The 22,517-nt window shown below is 39.7% G+C and overlaps 1 protein-coding gene across 1 annotated transcript; it reads right to left on the reverse strand.

Moving 5' to 3' along the window:
• Positions 1-475: 475 nt before the first annotated feature.
• SERPINB12 (serpin family B member 12) lies at positions 476-21,986 on the reverse strand. The gene is made up of 8 exons (XM_003926017.3): positions 21,936-21,986; positions 13,393-13,578; positions 10,944-11,078; positions 9,461-9,601; positions 7,958-8,075; positions 5,508-5,650; positions 4,000-4,167; positions 476-3,018 (listed from the first exon to the last, which is right to left on the reverse strand). The coding sequence occupies exons 2-8, from the start codon at positions 13,558-13,560 to the stop codon at positions 2,614-2,616; spliced, it is 1,278 nt and encodes a 425-aa protein (XP_003926066.1). The 5' UTR covers positions 13,561-13,578; positions 21,936-21,986; the 3' UTR covers positions 476-2,613.
• Between the last annotated feature and the right edge of the window lie 531 nt (positions 21,987-22,517).

Below are 22,517 nucleotides of genomic sequence, written 5' to 3' on the forward strand. Positions count from 1 at the left end.
ACTTGAACCTCGGAGGCAGAAGTTGCAGTGATCCAAGACTGCACCAATGCACACCAGCCTGGGCAACAGTGCAAGACTCCATCTTTGTGTGTGTGTGTGTGTGTGTGTGTGTGTGTGTGTGTGTGTAACTTCCCAGTAGCTTTGTTTACAAAGACTCCATCTTAAAGAAAAAGAAAAACTTGTAGTCAGCAGAAATTTCTTTTATATTCTGATGATTGGCTGACTATCACTCTTTGGTTTTAGCATTGTGAGTTTTCATCCTTTTTATATGCCTTCATATGTAATTATGATGGAAAGTTGTGATAAATTATTACTGGGGTAAGATGTATTTTTCCTATAACTAAGGTGAATTGTTAGTTTCAAGGATTATGTATTTTTATATTTTTGGATGAAAATTTTTAAAGTTAAATTTATATCCCTAAAAAAAATCAGTTGTCAACACATCATATATATTTTAACTAATAAAAATGCTTTATTCATTCAGAAGAAACTTTTTAGTAAATCAAAGGTTAGTAAAGAATGTTTACTAATTTACATAAAGATTTAAGATTCTTAATTTTCCTCATTATTGTAAATAGATAACATTCTGCCTCTCATGCTTCAAAATATGAGAAATCCCAATATAAAAGAAAAAAAAATGTGTTTACCAAGTAATAGAACAAGAACAAAACAAATGCCAGACACTGCAGGCCTATATACAGGTCATGGTTTCCAGCTCGGTGTCTGACAGTGATGCCAGGTCAGACATGGAAATGGCCTCCAATACATTAACTCCAAAATGAACCACAGGGGACACGAAGTTTTTGGATATCTGAAATAAATTTGACCGACGGGACATGCATTCTAGAAAAGGCACTGCCTCAAACTGCCTCACGTTACCAACGACAAATTGTTTTAGGTTGTAAGTGAGCTTCTTCAGTGAGAAGGTGGTATGGAGAACGTGAAACTTGTCTCTCAAAGCACAAAGAAATCACTGGGGCATGCGAGAAAAGAGAGAGGAGGCCAGCACAAGACCAAGTATGGTTCACCTGCCTTCTCCCCTGAAAACTGCTGCGGCCACACTGAACGACATGGTGGCAGCTGGAAGGAGGACAGCCACAAGGCAGGCCAGGGAAACTGAGCCACAAGCAAGACCTGAAGCCCACCTAGATAGGAAAGAGATTGACTCCAAAGAGATGTGAGTCAGACATGTTGGTGGTCATGGCAGAACCCTCAGCTAAGGCAGAAATTAAGAATTCAGATGGCCACGCCAGAGAACAGAGGCTCTGAGTCCATGAGTGGGAACACTCGGGGGTCAGGACTTCAGTAGACTCGAGCTTGAGATGAGGCCAATGGTCTTCTTGGCAACAGTCTCAGGTTTTGTTTTGGCTTTTTGGCTTTTCTTGAGGCAAGGTCTTGCTCTGTCACCCAGGCTGGAGTGCAATGGTACCATCTCAACTCACTGCAGCCTCTGCCTCCTGGGCTCAAACAATCTTCCCACCTCAGCCTCCCAAGTAGCTGGGACTACAGGTGCATACCATCGTGCCCAGCTAATTTTTGTATTTTTTGTAGAGTCAGGGTCTCAATATGTTGCCCAGGCTAGTCTTGAATTCCTGGACTTAAGTGATCCACCTGACTCGGCCTCCCAAGAAGTGCTGGGATTAGAGGCATGAGCCACCATGCCCAGCCAACAAGTGTTTCTATGGACATCGTGCCCAGGCTTAAGCCTGATCTCACCGTGTGGCCTGGCATGAGACCTCCAGGAAGACACAAAAGTCCACATGGCCAGAAGGCAGAGAGAAGGTAACAGGGAGACCAGCAGTCCACAATGGCAGCAGCACTCCTCTCCACAGCTGACAGTGCTGGGTACATAGGAGTAACTAGCCACAGGTGGGAATTCTTGGAGCAAAGGGGAGGAGAGACAGAGGGAAGTGTTTGATGATAATGTCGGGGGGCTCGATAAGAAAAAGTGAGACAAACCTCCTCTATATCTACTGGCCACTTTCCTGGATCAGTGTCAAAATCACAAGACAAATATCATTCCCTTGCTCTATGCAAAATGAGTGCTGGTTGGGGCATGCATACATCTTAGAGCTACCAGTTAAGTACACCCAAGCCTTACCTTCTCCTAGACAAAAAGACCTCACAGGACATCTTCCATGCAGTAGGTGTCAAAGGAAGAATAGTGCATCTTGCCCAGCGATGACCACGATTATAACTACCCCAGAAACAGAGCTAAGTTTCCAAACACATTCTAGTCACACATGTTCTCTTGCCAGCCATGTGAAAGTGGCTTCTGAGTTTGCCATCTCTTAGAAATGGTCTAATGACCTGAACTTTCGGGATTCCTTCAAAAGGAGGTAGGTACTGTTCTGAATTGTGCTGACCTTCAGGTCACAGAGAGTGAATTTATATGCTTGAAAGTTTAGGGTAGAGAACAACAGCCCTTCAATACTAACAGACTCAGAAGAAAATAAGCTATAGGGTGACAGAAAGATCAAGATAAGCACAGGCTGATGGCTGGAGGATGAAGGGGATGCTTTAGATACTACCAAAAAGTGACCATGTTATGCCAGGGGAAGACTATATTGATATTTTCCTCCAGCTCCAAAGTATTAGATCAGCATGCCCCTTTTAAGGAGAACAGACCCTGCCATAGAAGAGAATGGTTTGGGTTTTGTTGTGTCTAATGAAAAACAGAAAAGGGTGGTTGGCATTAAACTCCACCCAAGATGATAAGGACCTTCCCGCGACAGCAGCCCCAGTGGCTGCAGCTGCCTGGGTGCCATTTTCATCCACCTCCACAAAAGTTTTATGCATAATTTTTGACAAGTACAAATTGGGACTTGGAGAGATTCCAGTAAGATCAGCCCTCGTTTCATCAAAGATATCTGTAATGCCCATGTCTTGTAAAATGGAATTGAGATCATAGCTGTCTTCCAGGGTGAACTGGGGGAAGGATAGGACTACCGATTCTTCCGACATGTTTTCTGAGCTACTCCAGGCCGCTATTTTTTCATAGGTAATTTGTCTTTCAAGCTACAAGAGGAAAGAAATAGTATTTAAGATCAGATTATGAGAGCACAAAGAACCCCCCAATTACTTCAAAGTGCCTGAGTCCATTTCAGTGGTCAGTGACAACTTTCAAGGCCTTTTTCTAAGCCAGAGAATAGTCTGATTTCATTTGAAACCTCAAGCAAATATCTTTCTTCTTTAAAAGAAGATATGGGACAACTCAGGTTCCAGCATGCTTTGGTGTTTGACAGACAAGTGTTCAAAGCCCAGCAAAGCTCAGTCTATTAATTGGGTGCTGTGGCCAAGTCATAATTTTCTGAAGTTAAATTTCCTCTTCCATAAAATAGAGATAATACAATTAAGTTCTTGCAAACATTAACAAAATCATGTATATAAAGTACTTAACACAGTGATAGCATGTGGCAATTTCGAATAATGGTTGTTATTGATGTTGTAACTACTATACCTGCTATATTGGTATTTCTCTCTCACTTTCTCTTTCTTTTATCTCTTTACCCCCTTGGACAATATGTAGCTGAGCTTCTCCAGCCTTTATTAATTCCTACCTCACTAGCAATCTATTCTGTTGTCACTATCTATACTTTTGTCATGGTACATGTTCCCAAAAACAGGATTCAGCTAATGGGTCTTTAACTGAGCTACAGAAAAATGGTATGAGTAAGAGGCCAGAAGTCAGGATACTCAGAGAAAAGGAAAAGCTTGAAAACTTCTCAAGTTACTTAGACCCCAGATTCCTTGTTTTGCTAAAACAGCTGCAGAGAGCTATGAGATTAAAGAAAAAACTCCAATCCCAATATTTCTGGCATTTGTTGTTTAATTCTAGACAAATGAGGAATAAGTATCTAATCTAATTCAGATTCTTATATATTATTTGATGTCTCTGACAGGTGAGATACAGTATTTCCTTGGGAGAGGGTAGAACCGTTTTGTTTTCTAAAGATCTATTGTTAAATAATTTATAGAGATGTAGAAATGAAGAATTACCTCTTCCAGACCCTTCAGGTTATCTTCAGAGTAAGACGGCAGCAGGACGAACATGCTGAGCTTCCCCTTGGTATACCTCATTTCCAGGATCTGTGCCTTCAGCTCCTCTATGAAGCCGATTCTATAAAGGCCTTTCTGCGTCATCATCTTCACACTCTTCTTTTCATTCTGCAGTAGTCAAGGTAGGAAGTCAGAGGGGGGCTATGGGAAGCTCCCAAATTCATATGGCCCCAGCCTCACTGAGGACAGGGATTTCTAAAGATGAGAAGGGTCTCCTGTAGTCACCCTTCTACCCCGCCACCCCAGGGATCCAACCTACAGGAGTCTGCCCATTCATCCATGAGCCTTACTTTGCCAACACTTTTTCTTTCTGTGTCTTTTTCGTTGTTGTTGTGGAGTGGGTGGGCGGGGGTGTTTGCTTGTTTTTGAGGCAGGGTCTTGCTCTGCTACCTAGGCTGGAGTGCAGGGGTGCCACTGTAGCTCACTGCAGCCTCACTTTCCTGGGCTCAGGTAATCCTCCCACCTCAGCTTCCTAACTAGCTGGGACTACAAGAGCAGACCACCATACCTGGCTAATTTTTTTTATTTTTTGTAGAGACAGGCTCTCCCTATGTTGCCCAGGCTGGTCTCAAACTCCTGGTCTCAAGTGATCCTTCCTCCTCAGCCTCCCAAAATGCTGAGATTACATGTGTGAGCCACCATGCCTGGCCCTTTTCATGTTTTTAATCAGTTCTTCAGCTCCCAAGATGATGATTGGTAAACTTACTATCAAAGCATCTCCACTGCTAAGTCAGCAGAAACATAGCCTGCCAACTGTTCCCCTGCAGGGCCTGCCCTAGCCCAGCCTGCTGGTCTCACATCTCCCCATGCCATCTGGCCTGGATGATGCTGCCACACAGCACCAAGGGGAGCCATGGTTAAAGGAGAATCATCTCCATCTTAAATAACAACACTTGCTCCTTCAGAGGGAAGGCACAAACCCCAGGCAGCTTAAATCTCAGAATAACGTCAAGGTAGGGGGGTAAGGGGTCATCAACCTGCAGATGGAGATATTCAGTGCTTGAGAGAAAAATTCATCTCCAATAAAAAGCTAGCCGGCTGACAAGTGGCTGGGACTCGACCCTTGCCATTTCCTCCTGTTCTAAATCTACTAGCTTAGAACACAAGTTTCTGGGCAAATGCTCACAGATTGAATCCTAATGCATGAATCTGGCTAACTAACTTAGCCTTTCCATTTTATGTCTCAAATCCTAAGTGAAAATCATAATAACACCCATCTCATAATGCTCTATGGGGGAACAAATGAAATAACAAATGGAAAAATATTCAGTACTGGGAGCACTTGGCACAAAAAAATGCTCAGTGAAATTCAGGTATGGGTTCTTATCAATGAAAAATGTTCTTATTGTAAATGTAAGCTGTAACTTTTTGAGTATGCATATTGCAAATCATTCCTAGTGGAAATCATGAGTTGGATAGCTAGAAAACCATGAGTCCTGAAACAGTACCGCATTTAGACAGAAGGGTGCATCCACTGTGTTTTCACAGTCAAAATATTTTTCCCATTTGGCCTTGAAGTAAACAGCATTCACCAGTACCAGCACAGTCTCAGCATTAATAGTGTCCTTGCTGAAGAGTTCCTTGATTTTACCTAAAAAAGATACCAGAGAACATCCTGAGAATGAATTGTATCAAAAGTACTCAGGTAGATAATTTTTTTTTTTTTTTTTTTTTTGAGATGGAGTTTCACTCTTATCTCCCAGGCTGGAGTGCAATGGTGTGATCCTGGCTCACTGCAACCTCCACCTTCTGGGTTCCAATGATTCTCCTGCCTCAGCCTCCCAAGTAGCTGGGATTACAGGCACTCGCCACCACGCCTGGCTAATTTTTTTTTTTATTTTTAGTAGAGATGGTGTTTCACCTTGTTGGCCAGGCTGGTCTTGAACTCCTGACCTCAGGTGATTCGCCCCCTCCTTGGCCTCTCAAAGTGCTGGGATTACAGGCATGAGCCACCACACCCAGCCAGTAACATTTTTCAATGCAGCTGATGACCCCCAAGACTGGGGAGTGTCTCGTTCAAGAACTAACCTAAGAAGATTCATTCATAGTCCTGGATGGACATAAGAGAGGGGGCGATGGGGCAGGGGAGAGACCTTCTGGCTCCACCCTGTAGGAGTCCAATCACAGCACTGTAACAGAAGGAATCTTTTTTGATTCCTTGTATTGCTTGTGTTTGGAACTTGTCATTAGACATCTTACACTACGGTTTATCTTTGAAATTATATATTCAGTCATCTGACAATATGATAAGCTCACTTGAGAACAAAGAACCACAACATAAACTTCCTGTCTCAAGCACAAAACATAGCATAGGATATATGCTTACATATAAACAAAAATACACATAAATGTGCTAGGCCATGACATGAAACCTATTTTATAGATGCTTTCACATTTCCTTTCTCATTCCATCCCACATTAATCATGAGAAGGAGGAATTGTTATACCCTCTTCACAGGAGAATACGGTGCATCCAGGAAGAGCTGAAGTCACACAGCCAAGAAGCAGTAAGACTAGTGGGAGCAGGTCCTCAGGCCTTCCACCTTTGGGGTCAGCTCTAGCACTCCTTCCACAGCCCTAAGGCCAACTTGAAAAGCCCCAAGCTAGCAGGCAATAGCCCATCTTCAGGGTATACCCTTTTCTGACTCAAACTACCAAAGTTACTTGAATGCCTGCAAGATGTCTTAAGAAGAAAAGATCTTCCATTTCAAGAAGAGCTCTACTTAAATCCCATAATAATAGATTAGGTTGACATCATCTACGTTTAAAAATACTCTGGAGGAGTTAACTCACTAAGCGGAAAGTACATATCCAGGCCTTAATATGAACTTTTTTATGCCTGGAGGAAAGAGTTTATTCTGTTTTTCAGAGTCACACAGGCACTGGCAGAAGGGAGCATTCTGTAAGCCCCACCTAGAAGATCAGCAGCAGTGAGGCTAGTCTCCCCGCTTCTTTGCCACCCAATGCCAGTAAGACCAGAGACCAAAATAGCAACATTAAATAACAGCAATATCTAAGCAGTTTAACTGTTTGATGCTTTTCAGACCATGCTTTTTTGTTCTGTTTTTTTCTTAAATTTCAACTGTTATTTTAGATACAGGAAGTACATGTGCAGGTTTGTTATATGGGTATATTGCACACAAGGAGTAGGCATAGTACCCAATAGGTAGTTTTTCAGCCCATTCCTCTCCTTCCCTCCCTGCCGCTGGTAGTATCTGCAGGGTCCATTGTTCCTTCCCATATTTATGCCCATGTGTCCTCAATGTTAAGCTCCCACTTATAAGTGAGAACACGCAATATTTGCTTTTCTGTTCCTGTGTTAATTCACAGGATTATGGCCTCCGTTTCCATCCATGTTACCTCAAAGGACATGATTTCATTCTTTTTTATGATTGTGTAGTATTCCATGGTATGTATGTACCACATTTTCTTTACCCAACCCATCATTGATGGGCACTTAGGTTAATTTCATGTCTTTGCTATTGTGAATAGCATAGTGACTAACATATGAGTGCATATGTATTTTTGGTAGAATGCTCTATATTTTTTGGATATATACCAAGTAATGGGATTGCTAGGTCAAATGATAGCTTTGTTTTCACTTCTTTGAGAAATTTCCAAACCACTTTCCACAACGGCTAATTTACATTCCCACTAATAGCGTATAAGTGTTCCCCTTTTCTCTGCAGCCTTGCCAGAATCTGTTGTTTTTTAACTTTTTAATAATAGTCATTCTGACTGGTGTGAGATGGTATCGCATTCTGCAAACCATGCTTTGAACACAGTCCACATATGTGAACCTCTGGCCCGCAACAGACCAACAATCTGCAAAGTTAGGCAGACGATTTTCTTTTAAACAGAAACCAGCATCAGCTCCCATGCTTTTGGGCTTTCTTACCTTGGGATTGACTTTCAACCCAGAAGTTAATCTCTTGTCTGGATTTTTCAGCGTTTTTTCGGAAATCAACACTTTCAATCGTTGTGTGGTAAAATTGAATCACACTGTCTAAGTATTCCTGTACAATTGGAATAAAAGGGAAACAGTGCAATAAAGTCAGGCAATAATGCTTGTAGTTAAGAGTGAGGCTCTCCTGAGAAGCCTCCCAAGAAGGATGAGCCTGGTCATTCATTTCACATCGCAGGGACAGGCCTAACCGTGTCTATCCATTTCCAGTCTTAAACTAGCCAGAGACATTTTGGTTTTCATAGCGACAAATGAGGATATCAAACATTATTCATGAACAGTCTATAGTTACAGTGGGACAAGCCTTTCCTACTGGATATCCTTTTATCTGAACAACCCATCTGTGGAGCCATCACAAGGTAAATTTTAGGTAACTTGAGAGACTTGGCTGGAAACTGCTTCTGTTTATAAGAACTCACCCCCAGCTTAATGGTTGAAGAGTTTCTGTTTGGAGTGATGAAAAAAAAAGATTTCAGAAATATATAGGGTGATGGTTATGCAACATTGTGAATATAATTAATGCCACTGAAATGTACACATAAAAATGGTTAAAATGGTAAATTTTATATGTATTTTACCATAATTTTAAAAAGTTCATAACATAATATAGCAAACACATTGGTTTATGTACTTTTAATAGGTAAATTGTTTAATATGTGAATTTATAGCCCATAAAAAAGCTAATTTTTAAAAACCCAGTATGAAAAGTCTTATTTTCATTGCAAGGGAACACACCTATTTTGGCCAAAGGAAGCAGTCCGACCCCTGGCTAGTCTTGCACTAACCAGCCATGTCACATCTTTGCCATTGGTCATATGCCCCACATTTATTGTTTAGCACATGGCCCCTTCCAGTGATTCAAGAGGAAATTGAAGCCCAGATGGAGACACAGCTTGCTCCAGGTACAAAGCTGTTTAGCCATAGAGACAAGTCCTGTGCTTTTCAGCTCCAAATGCCAAAATGCCGTCTTCTCCTGCTACCCAACTCTCTAAAGAGCACAGTGAACACAACTGCATTGTGGGGGTAGCCTGATCCTGGCACAAAAGGAGATTCTAGAGAAATGTCTTGGGGGCAACCCAACAGATAAGGGAGAGAGAAGTGCAGCAACCAGGCACCTTGACTGGGAAGACAGTCAAGAGAGGATGCTATTACCAAGCCCTCACGTGCTCCAAAGGCTCCACTGCTCACACAACCCTCTTCCACTCCCTCTATTCCACCCACAATGGGCCTCGTAAATTGCTCATGTTGAACACTGGGAAGAAGAGAACAAAAGCACGGGACTGAGAGAGGGAGGTCCTAGACACCTCACCAGCTCACAGCACATCATCCTGTCAAAAAGGTTTGCGTTCTAGATGGCAGGTGAGTAACCCAGCAACTCCCTGATTTTTAAATAGTATGCTACAGGGTAGCTTTAGTCACCATTTATGTGCAACTCACCTGACAGGTTGGGAATTCCTGATCTCCATAAAGCCTGTTGGCAATACTCAGGGTGTAATCAGTCTTGATCCTATCTAATTTGGAGAGAAGCTGCCCAAAGTAGCAGCTGAGCAGTCTGCTCTCATTGTTTAAGGACTCATCCTAGGGAAAGAAGAAACAAAATGTGGCTTTCACTGCATCATCTATCGGAAGAGCTAAACACCACTAACGGATGGGTGTTTTGTACAGAAGCAAGATAGAGCTCCTCAGTGAGATGTCAGTTGTCTGTGCTACCATGCAGGGGTAGTGAGCTGGGAAGAACACAGGAATACAGGGCGAGAAGTGGTCCCAGTGGAAGATTATGGCTCCTGCATCTATATCAAGATCATCCAGGAAAAATACATCCGGGGAACTCAGCAACACTCACTATATTTCATACTGACATACCCTGATTTTTTTCTCTTTCTTTTTTTGTTGTTGTTGGTGGTGGTTTTTTTGTTTTGTTTTGTTTTGTTGTTGTTGTTGTTATTGTTGTTGTTGTTGTTGAGATGGAGTCCTACTCTATCACCCAGGCTGAAGTACAGTGGCAGAATTTCAGCTCACTGCAACCTCTGCCTCCTGGGTTCAAGCGATTCTCCTGCCTCAGTCTCCCGAGTACCTGGGACCACAGGCATGTGCCACCATACCCAGCTAATTTTTATATTTTAAGTAGGGATGGGGTTTCACCATGTAGTCCAGGATGGTCTCAATTTCTTGACCTCGTGATCAGCCTCCCAAAGTGCTGGGATTACAAGCATAAGCCACTGTGCCTGTCCTCTGATTTTATTTATGTTTAAAAAGATAAAAGAGGCCAGGCACAGTGGCTCATGTCTGTAATCTTAGCTGCTCTGGAAGCTGAAGAAGGAGAATTGCTTAAACCCAGGAAGCAGAGGTTGCAGTGAGCCAAGATTGCACCACTGCACTCCAGCCTGGGCGACAGAGTGAGACTTCGTTTCAGGGGGAAAAAAAAGACAATCATCTCTCCACCCTCCTCTTAAACTTTCTAAGGTAGGGGGACATACACCCTGGAGAATACATTTCCTCCTACTGGGATGAGGCAATCAATAAAATTTTTGTCAGTACAGATTTCAGCACAAAATGGAACAAGCAGAGGTGGCGGGAGATAGTAAGAATTCCACAGATGACCCTAACCCTTACCCCTTTCATCTTCGACCATGCTCTGTGTTGGGGCCCTGTGGCATGTAGAAGCAGATGAGTGACAGGGTAATGATCTAGATTTCTTTATCATAAGCAGAAGACACCAAATCCTACTCTTTAGGAATCTAGCATAGTCAAGGACATCTGGGCTGCATACTCAGAAAGGAATCACAGATCACATGGGGTTATTGCTGTTGATGGTATCCAGAACCTAATGTTAGGGGATAAGCAACTATCACCAAATATCCTAGAGCCACAATAAGCAGTATGTAAATAAGAAGGGCAAGAGTTTACAGTGGAGGCTCACCTGCTGATCCAGAGGTTCTGCTGCTTTTTTCTGCCCCTCCAGAGAGCTGTCAGCCAGCACTTTTTGTTTGCTGCTTTTCAGACAGGGGTCAGGTTCTTTGCTTTCATTCTGGGAAAACTCATTGAAGTGTAATACCTGCATGATAATGAGACGGGGTCTTTCAGACAATAGGAACAGAGGGAAGCCTGAATAACTTCAGAATCATTTTCATAATGAGACAGTTACAATGATCACATAGTGAAGCAAAACAATCAACAGCAGTTTAAAGGAAACTGAGTGCTTCTGTCCTTGGGTTGGGAGATGGAGTGGAGATGAAGAACGAACTGCACCCTGGGAGAGCATTGATGAATAAATACAACCAAACTAAAAGAATATAGAGATATCCACAAGCTAAATGTAGCTATGGAGGATTTTGTCGATAACCAATCTGAATTGACTATAAGTGCAAAATACACACCGGATCTTGAAGATAGTATGAAAAAAAAAAAAAAAAAGAGCCCACTAAAATTGTTATATTGATTATATGTGGATATGGCATTTTGCATATACTAGGTTAAGTAAAATTTATGATTAAAATTAGTCTCATCTGTTTCTTTTTCCTTTTGTAATGCAGCTATTAAAAATTTTTAAATGACTACGTGGTTCTCATTACATTTGTGTCAGATAGTGCTGATCTAGAGTTTCACATGAATCAAGGGAGTGAGGACAGCAAAAGACAAGCTATCCAGAGCCTGGTAGAAAGGTAAGAGGCAGGTGTCACTTCCTGCACTGCTCAGACCCAGTTGGTCGGCAGGTGCCCTCAAGTGCCTGAGAAAGAACATCTGAATTCTGCCCTGCAAGATGCAAACCATACTCTAAAGCTAAGTTTTGCTAACGGAATAAGAAAATAACATACTGCACATGTACTCCACAACTAAAGTATAATGAAAAGTAAATAAAATTTGGGGGGAAAAAGAAAATAATACACCAAATCTAAGTAGACGAATAAAGCAGAATGACCCCAGAAACACATGCTGCCTTAATCCATAAATTCTACTGCTCCATATTCAGGGAAAACAGCCTGATTTGTACATAATCCCTATGCTATGTGCTACATTCAGGGAAGCTTAGGCTAACCTCGGGAACTTGTAGTTTATTTAGGGACTTGCCCTATAAGCTTTATTTATTTTTTCTACAAATGTTTATTACATATCTACTGTAAGCCAGGTGCTGTTCTAGGACAAAGATACCTGCCCTCTAGGGCATACTCAGAAAGGAATCACAGATCACATGAGGTTATTGCTGTTGATGGTATCCAGAACCTAAAGTTTAGGGATAAGTAACTATCACCAAATACCCTTGGTGGAGGACGCATGCAAAAATCGAGACACATAGTAATTAATTACTGTATGCTATATGTTAGATAGTGAGAAACACTACATGAAAAAAGTATCAAGGATCCCTTATGGGTTAGAGGTCAGTATGCCGCATTAGATTGGGAGGTCAAGTAGACCCCATGGAGGAGATAAACGCTGATCAAAGTCTTGAAGAAGAAAGTGAGCTAAGGTCAGTTACCAGGGGAGAGAGACATCAGGCAAAGGGACCCAGAGCAAAGGCCCCAAGATAGGATGGGCATGGCTTACCCAAGGAAGCCAGGAGGCCGGTATGTCAGCACAGTGAGGAGGGATAAGAGTGAGAGATGGAGTCATGGGGCTTATCTGGGATTTGGCTCCCAAGATCCTTGTGGGCCATTGTAAGGACTTGAACTTCTATCATGAGTGAAATGAGAAATCCAGGTTTTTGAACAGATGGAAAACAGAATCTGACTCAGGCTTGGGCTGCTGTGCTAAGAACAGACGGCCAGTGAGAGCAGAAAAGGCCGTCAGGAGGTTGTTAAACTAGCCAGGTGAGAAAAGATGGTGGTGGTTCAGCCCTCAGGGAGACTGGCAGAAGTGCCTGGATTATGGATATATTTCAAAAGAAAAGCCAACAGAATTTTCTGACAAAGGTGGTGTAAAGTGAAAGAAAGAGTCCAGGAGGACACCAAGCCCTCTAGCCACCAGATACATATATGGTGCTTAACAAATATTTATTTAATGAAATGAGTGAGGCAGAAGACATATTCACAAACTAAAAATTGTTAGCAATATTGGTATTAGTAATCATAGAGTAAAAGAGTGACAGACATACATACAGAGATACAGATAGAGATAAATGAAAAAAAGCTGCCACACGTGAGGTTGGGGAACACCCTAAAGAAGGTAGAACTTCAACTGAGCCTTTAAGAACAGTAGGCTCGAAGAGGAAGTAAGGTGTGGGAAATACAAATAAAGACTCAGAGACAGGAATGGGTTCTGACCAAGCCCAGGGTGCAGCAAGCCCCTTGGCTTGCCTGAATGGGATTAGCGTCTGACTTTTGAGTATGGACCCAGAGTTTAGGACCCTGCGTAGCACCCTGGTGGATACATACCTCATCAATCTGACGTGCACTCTCATTTCTAGCCCCCAGGCGGACCATACCAAGGGCAGCTGAGAGGCTCAGGGGAGAGAAAAATACGTTTTTATGACGATCACCTTTGCTTATCTCTTGGAAAAGATCAAAGCAAAATTTGGTATTTGCTGCAACAAGAGAGTCCATTGTAAAACTTATAACAATCTAAAATCGAAAAAAAAGAAGAAAGAAAATGGTGATTGAAAGAAAATAAGTGTACAAATAATTCTTGTTTTATATACCTGAAATACAGTCATTTTTTATTTAGTATGCTATTAAGAACTGGAAAACTAAAGTCTTTATCATCCCTGTATACAAATATTGGTGTTGATATTAATATTGGTAGACAGACATCTATTTTCATTGAGTAGTGTGAATTTGTTTTCTAGGGCTGCCATAAGAAATTACCACAGACTGAGTGGTTTAAACAGCAGGAGTTTATTTTCCCACAATGCTGGGGGACAGACTTCCAAAATCAAGATGTTGACAGATTTGGTCCATTTCGAGACTCTCAGGGAAAATCTGTTTCATGCCTGTCTCTCAGCTTCTGGTGGTTGCCAGCAAACTTTGATGTTCCTTGACTTGTAGACAAATCACTCAAGTCTCTGCCTTGATCTTCACATTCTTGTCTTTATCTTCCATGTGTTATCCAAGTTTCCCTCTTCTTTTAAAGACAGCAGTCATTGACTTAGGGCCCATCCTAAGCCAGTACAACCTCTCCTAATTTGATTAATCTCCAAAGACCTTATTTCCAAACAAGGTCATATGCACACGTAGAGTGATTAGGACTTAAACCATGTTTTTAGGGGACACAATCCTACCCACTTTGTGGTGGAACTGCCTGTTTTTAGGTAAAATGGAGCCAAAGGCTAACACTTGTTATGCTCAAGTTAGCAGCCAAGCAAATATTATCCCATCTGATTCTTCTCCACGGATTGTGACTGGTTCTGCTTACATCTTTTACCTGTACACTCCCTTTGTTGCTCTGTGACTGAGGTTATGCCCAGCAGATTCCCATGGGTCATGGCCCTTGTTAACATTCCCACTCCCGTTTGACTCATCCCACATGCAGACTACAGAACTTGAGGCACTTTGGACAGTCATTCACATTGTTCAAGAGATAGTAAATTTGAATGATGCTGGGGGTTTTGATGTTACCAAGTGTACTAGTCTATTTTCATACTATATAAAGAAATACCAGAGACTGGGCAATTTATAAAGAAAAGAGTTTTAATTGACTCACAGTTCCACATGTCTAGGGAGATCTCAGGGAACTTACAATTGTGGCAGAAGGAGATGAAGTAGGAAATACTTTTTTCACCAGACAGTAGGAGAGAGAGGAAGAAAAGGAGGAACTGCCAAACACTTACAAAACTGTCAGATCTCACGAGAACTCACTCACTATCATGAGAACAGCATGGGGGAAACTGCTCCCATGATCCAATCCCCTCCCACCAGGTCCCTCCCTCGACATGTGGGGATTATGGGATTACAATGTGAGAGGAGAATTGAGTGGGAACACAGAGCCAAACCATATCACCAGATTCAGTGTCCTCTTTGACAGCATAGAACCACAGATAATATAGAACTGAGTAAGACGGCGACTTCCCTAAGAACAGCTATCTTGCCTTTCCCACCCAATATATTCCAGAGTATCAAGAGAATATGTAGATCTCACCACTGATCTATTCCTCTCAAAGTGAATGCCTTTTCTTTTGTCTCTTTGCCTATGGATATTGTGTATTTCCAAGATAGAAATGTAAATCCTCTTATTTGTGTTTTGATCATCAGATCAAAAGCATAAAGAAATATTGCTGCAGTGAATGGAATGGTGTACTTTGTTTTAATACTTTCCTAGTTAATATAGGCTTTTTTAGCCTATAAAACCTAATTTAAAAAGATAACATTATGTAAAAAGATAACATTATGTAACTTTTTTAAAAATGCATCTAATGTGTGCTAAGTATCTTCCATATGTTACCTTTAATGCTACAACTCTGCAAGGTAAATATGATCATTCCCTCTTTTTCAGAAAAGAAAAGTGTAGAATCAAATAACACATACATTTGGCCCAAAACTAAGTACTCTTTCTACTGTATCTATTATTTCTAAGTTGCCCCTCAACTGATGATAGGTGATCAAACACATGTCCACTATATATGGGTACGTCTCTTCCTTATTCAGCTTATGGTCCATTTTATTCTTACATTTTCTTTCTGCCAAGTTTGTACCTCACTCACAGTTCTCATCTTACATCTATGAATGGGGTTTGCAACATACTTTGTATTTTCAAACTAATTTGAGGGTAATCATAGAACATCAGAGTTTTTTCAGGAGCATTCTGCCCTAATTGGTGGGTGTTTTTTGAGTAATGGATGTCCTGGATGTGTCTGGAAATTCAATAATGCCTCACATCTCAGAAAGCTACCCTTACACATGTTGGTAAACACCTTCATGTCCAATATATTTCTCTACACATGGCTCACATTACCCATCTAGTAACAAGTCTACCAAGAAAGAAAAGAAAAACAAAAAATAAAAGATGGTCTGAGTTGGGGGGATTTCACAAGTTTTTGATTAATGATAAACTTTTGTATGAAATGTAGTCTAATATTTTTTTAAATCTTGGTTGTATAACTTAGGTTGATGCTTGATCAAAATCTTTAACATCAAAGGAGGAGAAGGTAAAGGGCATTCTGGCCATTTGGTCATCACTATTAAAAGAAGACTAGAGCCTGACTATATTGAAGAAAAAGAAGGGGTTGGATAGAAAGACTGAATGATCCCAACCTGGTTCTTCAAATGTTCCAGCTAACCCCTTGGCTTCACCCCTGCAGCCTTCTGGCATCAGAGTAGAAGGCGTTTTTTTCTGGCATGAGCATTCTCAGAACTAAATGATCGGAGTCTTGCCTGCTTTAGAAAGGACATGACTACTCACGCAGGCCAACTCCCTACTTCTCAAGATAAAAAAACTGAGGCCAGATGAAATGAAGTGACTTGCAACGATCATGCAGCTCATGTAGCTGGCCAGAAGCAAAGCAGGGCTGAGATCTCATGCCCAGGGCTGCTTCCTCCTAGATCACACAGCTTTTCATATTCCATTCTAATCCTGGCACTACACTTACTCTGTGGGCTGCAGAACACTCCAACACTCTCTCTGCCCAATTCTTCATTAAGCTTCTATAAGCTTTGTTAACTACTTTCCAGGAGTGCTGTGATGCTCTCCTCTCAGCAACAATTCCTTTTTCTGAGTGTTACCTGGTTCTAAGCTTTCATTACAGTTGTGTGCAGATTTAATGCTGCCTCATCTTCCAAGGGAGTTGAGAGAACAACAGTAATAGAAAACAATCAAAACCAAACAAACAAACAAACAGCTGGACAGTTGCTGTTAAAGTTGTATGACTACATGTAAGCACTTTCAATAGGAAGATCTTTCCTGGCTTTACACACAAGTCTAAAACATAGCAAATAATGAATATTTAATGACTTGATTAAAATGTTATCTGCTAATCACCTTCTGAGGGGTTGTTTGTTTGTTTGCAGGGTGGGAATCCGTTTTTTAATTAGAAACTGCCTAAATCTGACCCCAACCTAATTATGAAGTTCTCCCACTGGGTTAGTCACTATATATAGGATGGGCTGAACAAGACACAGTCTCTGCCTTTGGGAATCTATGACCTAACTGAGCAGATCATGGATTCACAGCTTCAGGAGTAGAGTTTAAGAAGCATAGAAGAGTAAGATATTAATTTACAAAAATGAAATAGGAAAGGAAAAGGTATTTTGTAGAAAGCACTCATTAAGATGTAATTACTGATTAAGACATAAAAATATAGCACTTTAAAAATACTGTTAAGCTTTTTAACATTGTTTTTATTTATTAAAGATAAGCTTAGACTACTAATAAAAGCCATGTTATGTTATGTTGCTGCAATTAAAAAGAAAAAGAAATGTAAGGTTAGTTGTCTTGTCCTTATCAAAAATCCCTTTGAAACCAGCCTAATAGTTCCATAGAAGTGAGTTTATGGTCTTTATGAATAAACATAGAAATTGATCTCCTGGCCAGGCGCTGTGGCTCACTCCTGTAATCCCAGCACTTTGGGAGGCCAAGGAGGGCAGATCATGAGGTCACAAGGTCAAGAGACCGAGACCATCATGGCCAACATGGTGAAACCCTGTCTGTACTAAAAATATAAAAATTAGCTTGGTGTGGTTGTGTGCACCTGCAATCCCAGCTATTTGGGAGGCTGAGGCAGGAGAATTGCTTGAACCCAAGAGGCAAGGGTTGCAGTGAGCTAAGATCATGCCACTGCACTCCAGCCTTGTGACAGAGCAAGACTCCATCTCAAGAAAAAAAAGAAAAAGAAAAAGAAATTGATCCTCTTCATCTTAAAGCTTGAAACTTACATTTGTCTTATCTCAATTCCTTCCTCAGGAAACCCATCTGCAGGCCTCTCAGAGAGTATCAAGCAGCTGAAATTCACATTACAGCATGCAAAGAGATGGCGGAACCCTCAATCATCTTGATTGCTTTCTTTCCCCTCCCTAATTCTTTTTTCCCATATATAGCTACATTCCTTCCCCACTATATAAACCCCCAATTTTAGTAATTTGAGGGAGACTGATCTGAGATTTATCTCCCATGTCTTTAGCTGACATCATCTGATTAAAGCCTTCTTCCCTGACAACACTTATTGTCTCAGTGATTGCCTCTCTGTGCAGTGAAAACAGGACGTAGACCAAACCCCTGGCATTTTAGTAACACCTTTTACATGGATACTAATTTGAAAACAGTAATGACTAAACTACAAATTCCAAATCCATTGTATTCAAAACAGGATCAACTTAGCAAGAAATAGAAAAGGTGGAGTTCTAAACATTGTAATACTAAAACTTAATTGTAAGAGAGATTTCTCAAAGGTATGTAGCAAAATCACCTTGAGAATTTTTTTTTAATATTTACAAATATTTTCATAGCAACACTTTCATAATAGCCAAAACTCAGGAACAACACAAATGTTCATCATCAGCAGAATAAACAAATAGCATGGATCTCACATCACATCATAACATAATGTTGACTAAAAGAAATCATACATGCAGCCTGACCAACATGGTGAAACCCTGTTTCTACTAAAAATACAAAATTATCTGGGCATGGTGGTGCATGCCTGTAATCCCAGCTACTTGGGAGACTGAGGCAGGAGAATCACTTGACACTGAGAGGTAGAGGTTGCAATGAGCCAAAATCATACCATTGCACTCCAGCCTGCGCAAGGAGAGTGAAATTCCATCTCAAAAATAAAAAAGAAAGAAAAAGAAATCATACATGAAAACTTTCATACTGTATAATTTACATAAAGTTGCAAAATTGACGAAACTATTCTGTGGTTTTAGAAGTCAAGAGAGTGGCTACCCTTAAGAATGAATGAGGAGAACTGTGGTTAGCCACAGGTACAGACAGCAGCAGAGTAGTGAACTGACTCCCAAAACATAAAAATCAACAAAAATCCGTGATTCACAAGTTTGCTGATTTCTATGGTGTAAATACCCCACTAAGATCAAACTGCCAACAAAATACCTTTGTACCCAGAGATAGAAAAAGATGCACAGAATTAGCCAGAATTAGCTCTTATGAGCTGGTATGAGCTGGCTCCAGGACGCCACGTAAACTAGGCATGAAGGAAACTTCTAGGAAGTTGGTACTGGTTCCTTTCTTGCTTGGAGTATTGTTTACACATTAAACTTACACTTATTTCTTACTCACTTATGTATCAATATGTGTGTGGAGGTATATATGTATAAAGTTTAATTTAAAAATGTATCTGAGATGTATTACTAAACATGGCAGTTAATTTTAAGTCATTGCAACTTTGTGTTTAACACAACAACTAAGAGTACTACATGTGGAAAAATTGAAGAGAAATTTTTCACAGTAACATTTTGGCTCCAGATGCATTCAGGGAATGCTCCCCAAGCAGTCACAGGCCATACTCGGTGTTTACTCTGGAAAATATCCACCATACAAACAAGTTACTGTTTGATTGAATCTAAAGGCAATTGCTGACACAGGCTGCCTCTTAGTAAGCTACAACTTGAAAAACTTGTATGCAATTTGCTTCAGTCATCATTGTTTTCCAACAGACTTGAAATAACCTCTTAAAATAGTAAGGTCCCCCAAAAATTCATTCAGCTTAAGTAATTAGTGCTAACTCTACCCACAATGACATTAGAGTACTAAGAGCTACTGTTTAATTTGAGCTTGTGATATGCCTGGCATTTTACAAATACTGTGTCTATTGTTAAAAAAAAATCCTGTAAGTTAGAAATAATCTTCATTGTACAACCAACTACTATGTGACACAGGTGTTATGCAAATCAGTTCATTCAGTCGGATTTCAAAGCCACCCTCTTTCCTCCTATACCAGGTCATCCTCCGGAGAAGATAACACTAGGGCTCACAAAGGCCATGCCCTGAGTGAGCACCATGTGGCTCTTTGGGATGCAGATGCCACCAGCAGGTCCATGTCTTGACTGAGTCTCTTACCAAGACCAAAGGTTGTAGAAAGGACCTCCGAGCACTGACAGTCCATCTCAGGACAGCCCTGAACTCCCTCTCTGGAAAGTGCATCTCAAGCTCTAGTTTGCTCTCCAAAGATTCCTACAATCTCTATGGAAGTTGCTTCTCTAGACTGAAAGTTTACTCAAAAAATTCTTCTCAAATTGCATTGAAATCTGTGCAAACGTATGATAAATACAGATTGAGATTTCAAGATTGCAAACAACATTAGCCTAATTGGGAGTGACTTACAGTATCTCCCATTTACTGCCCCCAGTGTTACCTCCTGCTGACCATAGTTATATAGGAAAGAGATGATAAGCAGTTCTTAGGAGAAAAAGAAAAAAAAATCACTTTCATATCAATACAGACACTATCATATTTTTGCCTGTAACATTTTCCAAGTATTTATTTTCTATTATTCTTATTATAGAATTGTTTTTACTCTTATTTATTTTAAATTGTCAGTATTTTCTGGTGCTTTCTTTTATCACTTCAAAACCTTGAAAGTAATGTATTTTCAACTTAATTTTAAAACTTCATCTACTTTAAATTTTTTACAAGAAAGAAAATCTTTCCTCTAAGATTTTAACTTACATTGTTAGCTTTGAAGATAATTTTAAATATTATCTGAAATGCATTACATTTTTAATTTTTAAAAGTTTTTTTTTTCACCTTTTTTATGGCTTTTGAGGCATCAACACATGATCTGTTTTGTTTGTTTTGTTTCTCTCTGGCTTTATTACTCACGTAAAACTTTCTTCCACTTTCCTCCAAACTCTCCCTCTAAAGAGTTAATTAGTCACTACTGTATGCAGTACCCACACAGCATTTGTTTCCCTTACCTCCTCTATCACATTGTAAGGTAATTATTTTTTTATACTGTTGTCTTTACTTCCAAAGCATAATTGTCTTGAAGGTAGGTTCAATGTTTTTAATTCATCTTTGTATTCCATCAGTAGAGAACACAATGGCAGCACATGAGAACACTTCATAATATTTATGCATTGATTTGCTATCATCTACCCATTTTTCACTGTGGATAATCCTAATATTTGTAATGTTAGAAAATTATTTAGCATTTCATGTTAACTTTGTATATTCTGCAGGCAGCTATAATTAAGAGATTCTGCATAAGAGAGTCAGCTTTTTGTTAATGTTTTACTATATAAGAAAAAGTTCATTTATTACAATTTTCCCTTATAGTAAAAATGTCAAGGTTTAGACAAGATAGATGTTCTAACAACCCAAAATATTCTGAACAAAACTGTTTTTCCTATATATAGTAGGAATAAAATTTCTCCTATATATAGTAAGAAAAAAATATTTATACTCCAGAAATACTTCATGTTTTATAATTTCTATAATTCCCACAAAGCTACTAACACCTCAAGAATGAAATTCCAACTTCACAAAGTAGATGCTATTCTGCTGAAATATGTATTCAAATCAGATTATAGCAAACTAAATAATAACCAATATCTCAAAACAAAGAAATATTTGTGAAAGATACCATCAAAAGTGTTTTCCAACTTACAATGCAAAAAAAGAAATCTAAATTTACATTGTTTAATATATAGATATTCTAAATATTAAATCATTTTATATTTCCAGAAACAATTCATTAAAATATAAAATAAATGTGTCAAGTATGCGAAAGTTTAAAATTATTCAAACATCTACATTTTAAAAAAATCAATCATACACATCAGGCATCTGACCAGGTGGTTGGGGCTGAGAGAGGCGACAGGTGTTGTTAGTATCTCCCAGTGAGGACTGCCATATCTGCAGAAATTCCAAAACATCATAAAACTAACCCTCTTTTTTTAAGTATTTGACTTAATTTTTTTAAAGTATATCCTTCTATTTTAATCTCATCTTTTTTGGGTTTCTATTCTTTAAAATGGTTTTTCAATACAGTGTTCATTGTTAAAAATTATTATTAAGCAATTCGAGCATTTACCTTCTTTCCTTCAGAGTTGCTGCTAACAGCTGGTCAGGTAAGCTTCCATCCACACCCTGACAGGAATGGAAATATATCAACTTTGCCCCTCCCTCTATGGCACTTTTCCAGTGCCATTTTGGAATCCAGAGTAAAATCATCATTGATAGATTAAAGGGAAGAGAAAAGAAAAAAAAAGTGGCATATACTTTTTAAAACAAATGCTATGCTTTCAGCTAAATTGAATACTTATCTTAATATGCTTATATTTTCTTTGCTCTTTCCAATCTATAGAGTCCTCAAAACGATACTTGGCTCACGTTTCAATTCAAATTTCTATACTAGAAGAACATGAAGCGAAAATGTATTTTACTTATATACACATTGTCTTAGATGGTCTCTTACATTTGAATTTTCATATTATTCTAAAATTTTTCTAAGATATTACATAGGATTTGCAAAATGTGTTTTAAGCTACTTCAAAGCCTTTGTTTTCCTGCAGCAGGTGTGTCGTAGGGGTAAGAATTATTATTTGATTATTGACAAACATATTTTACAACTGAAAACACAAAACATTTTAAATTTAGCCAAAGCATGTTCTGA

This window comes from Saimiri boliviensis, chromosome 13, assembly GCF_048565385.1.
Source record: "Saimiri boliviensis isolate mSaiBol1 chromosome 13, mSaiBol1.pri, whole genome shotgun sequence".
In the NCBI taxonomy this organism is placed as follows: Eukaryota; Metazoa; Chordata; class Mammalia; order Primates; family Cebidae; genus Saimiri; species Saimiri boliviensis.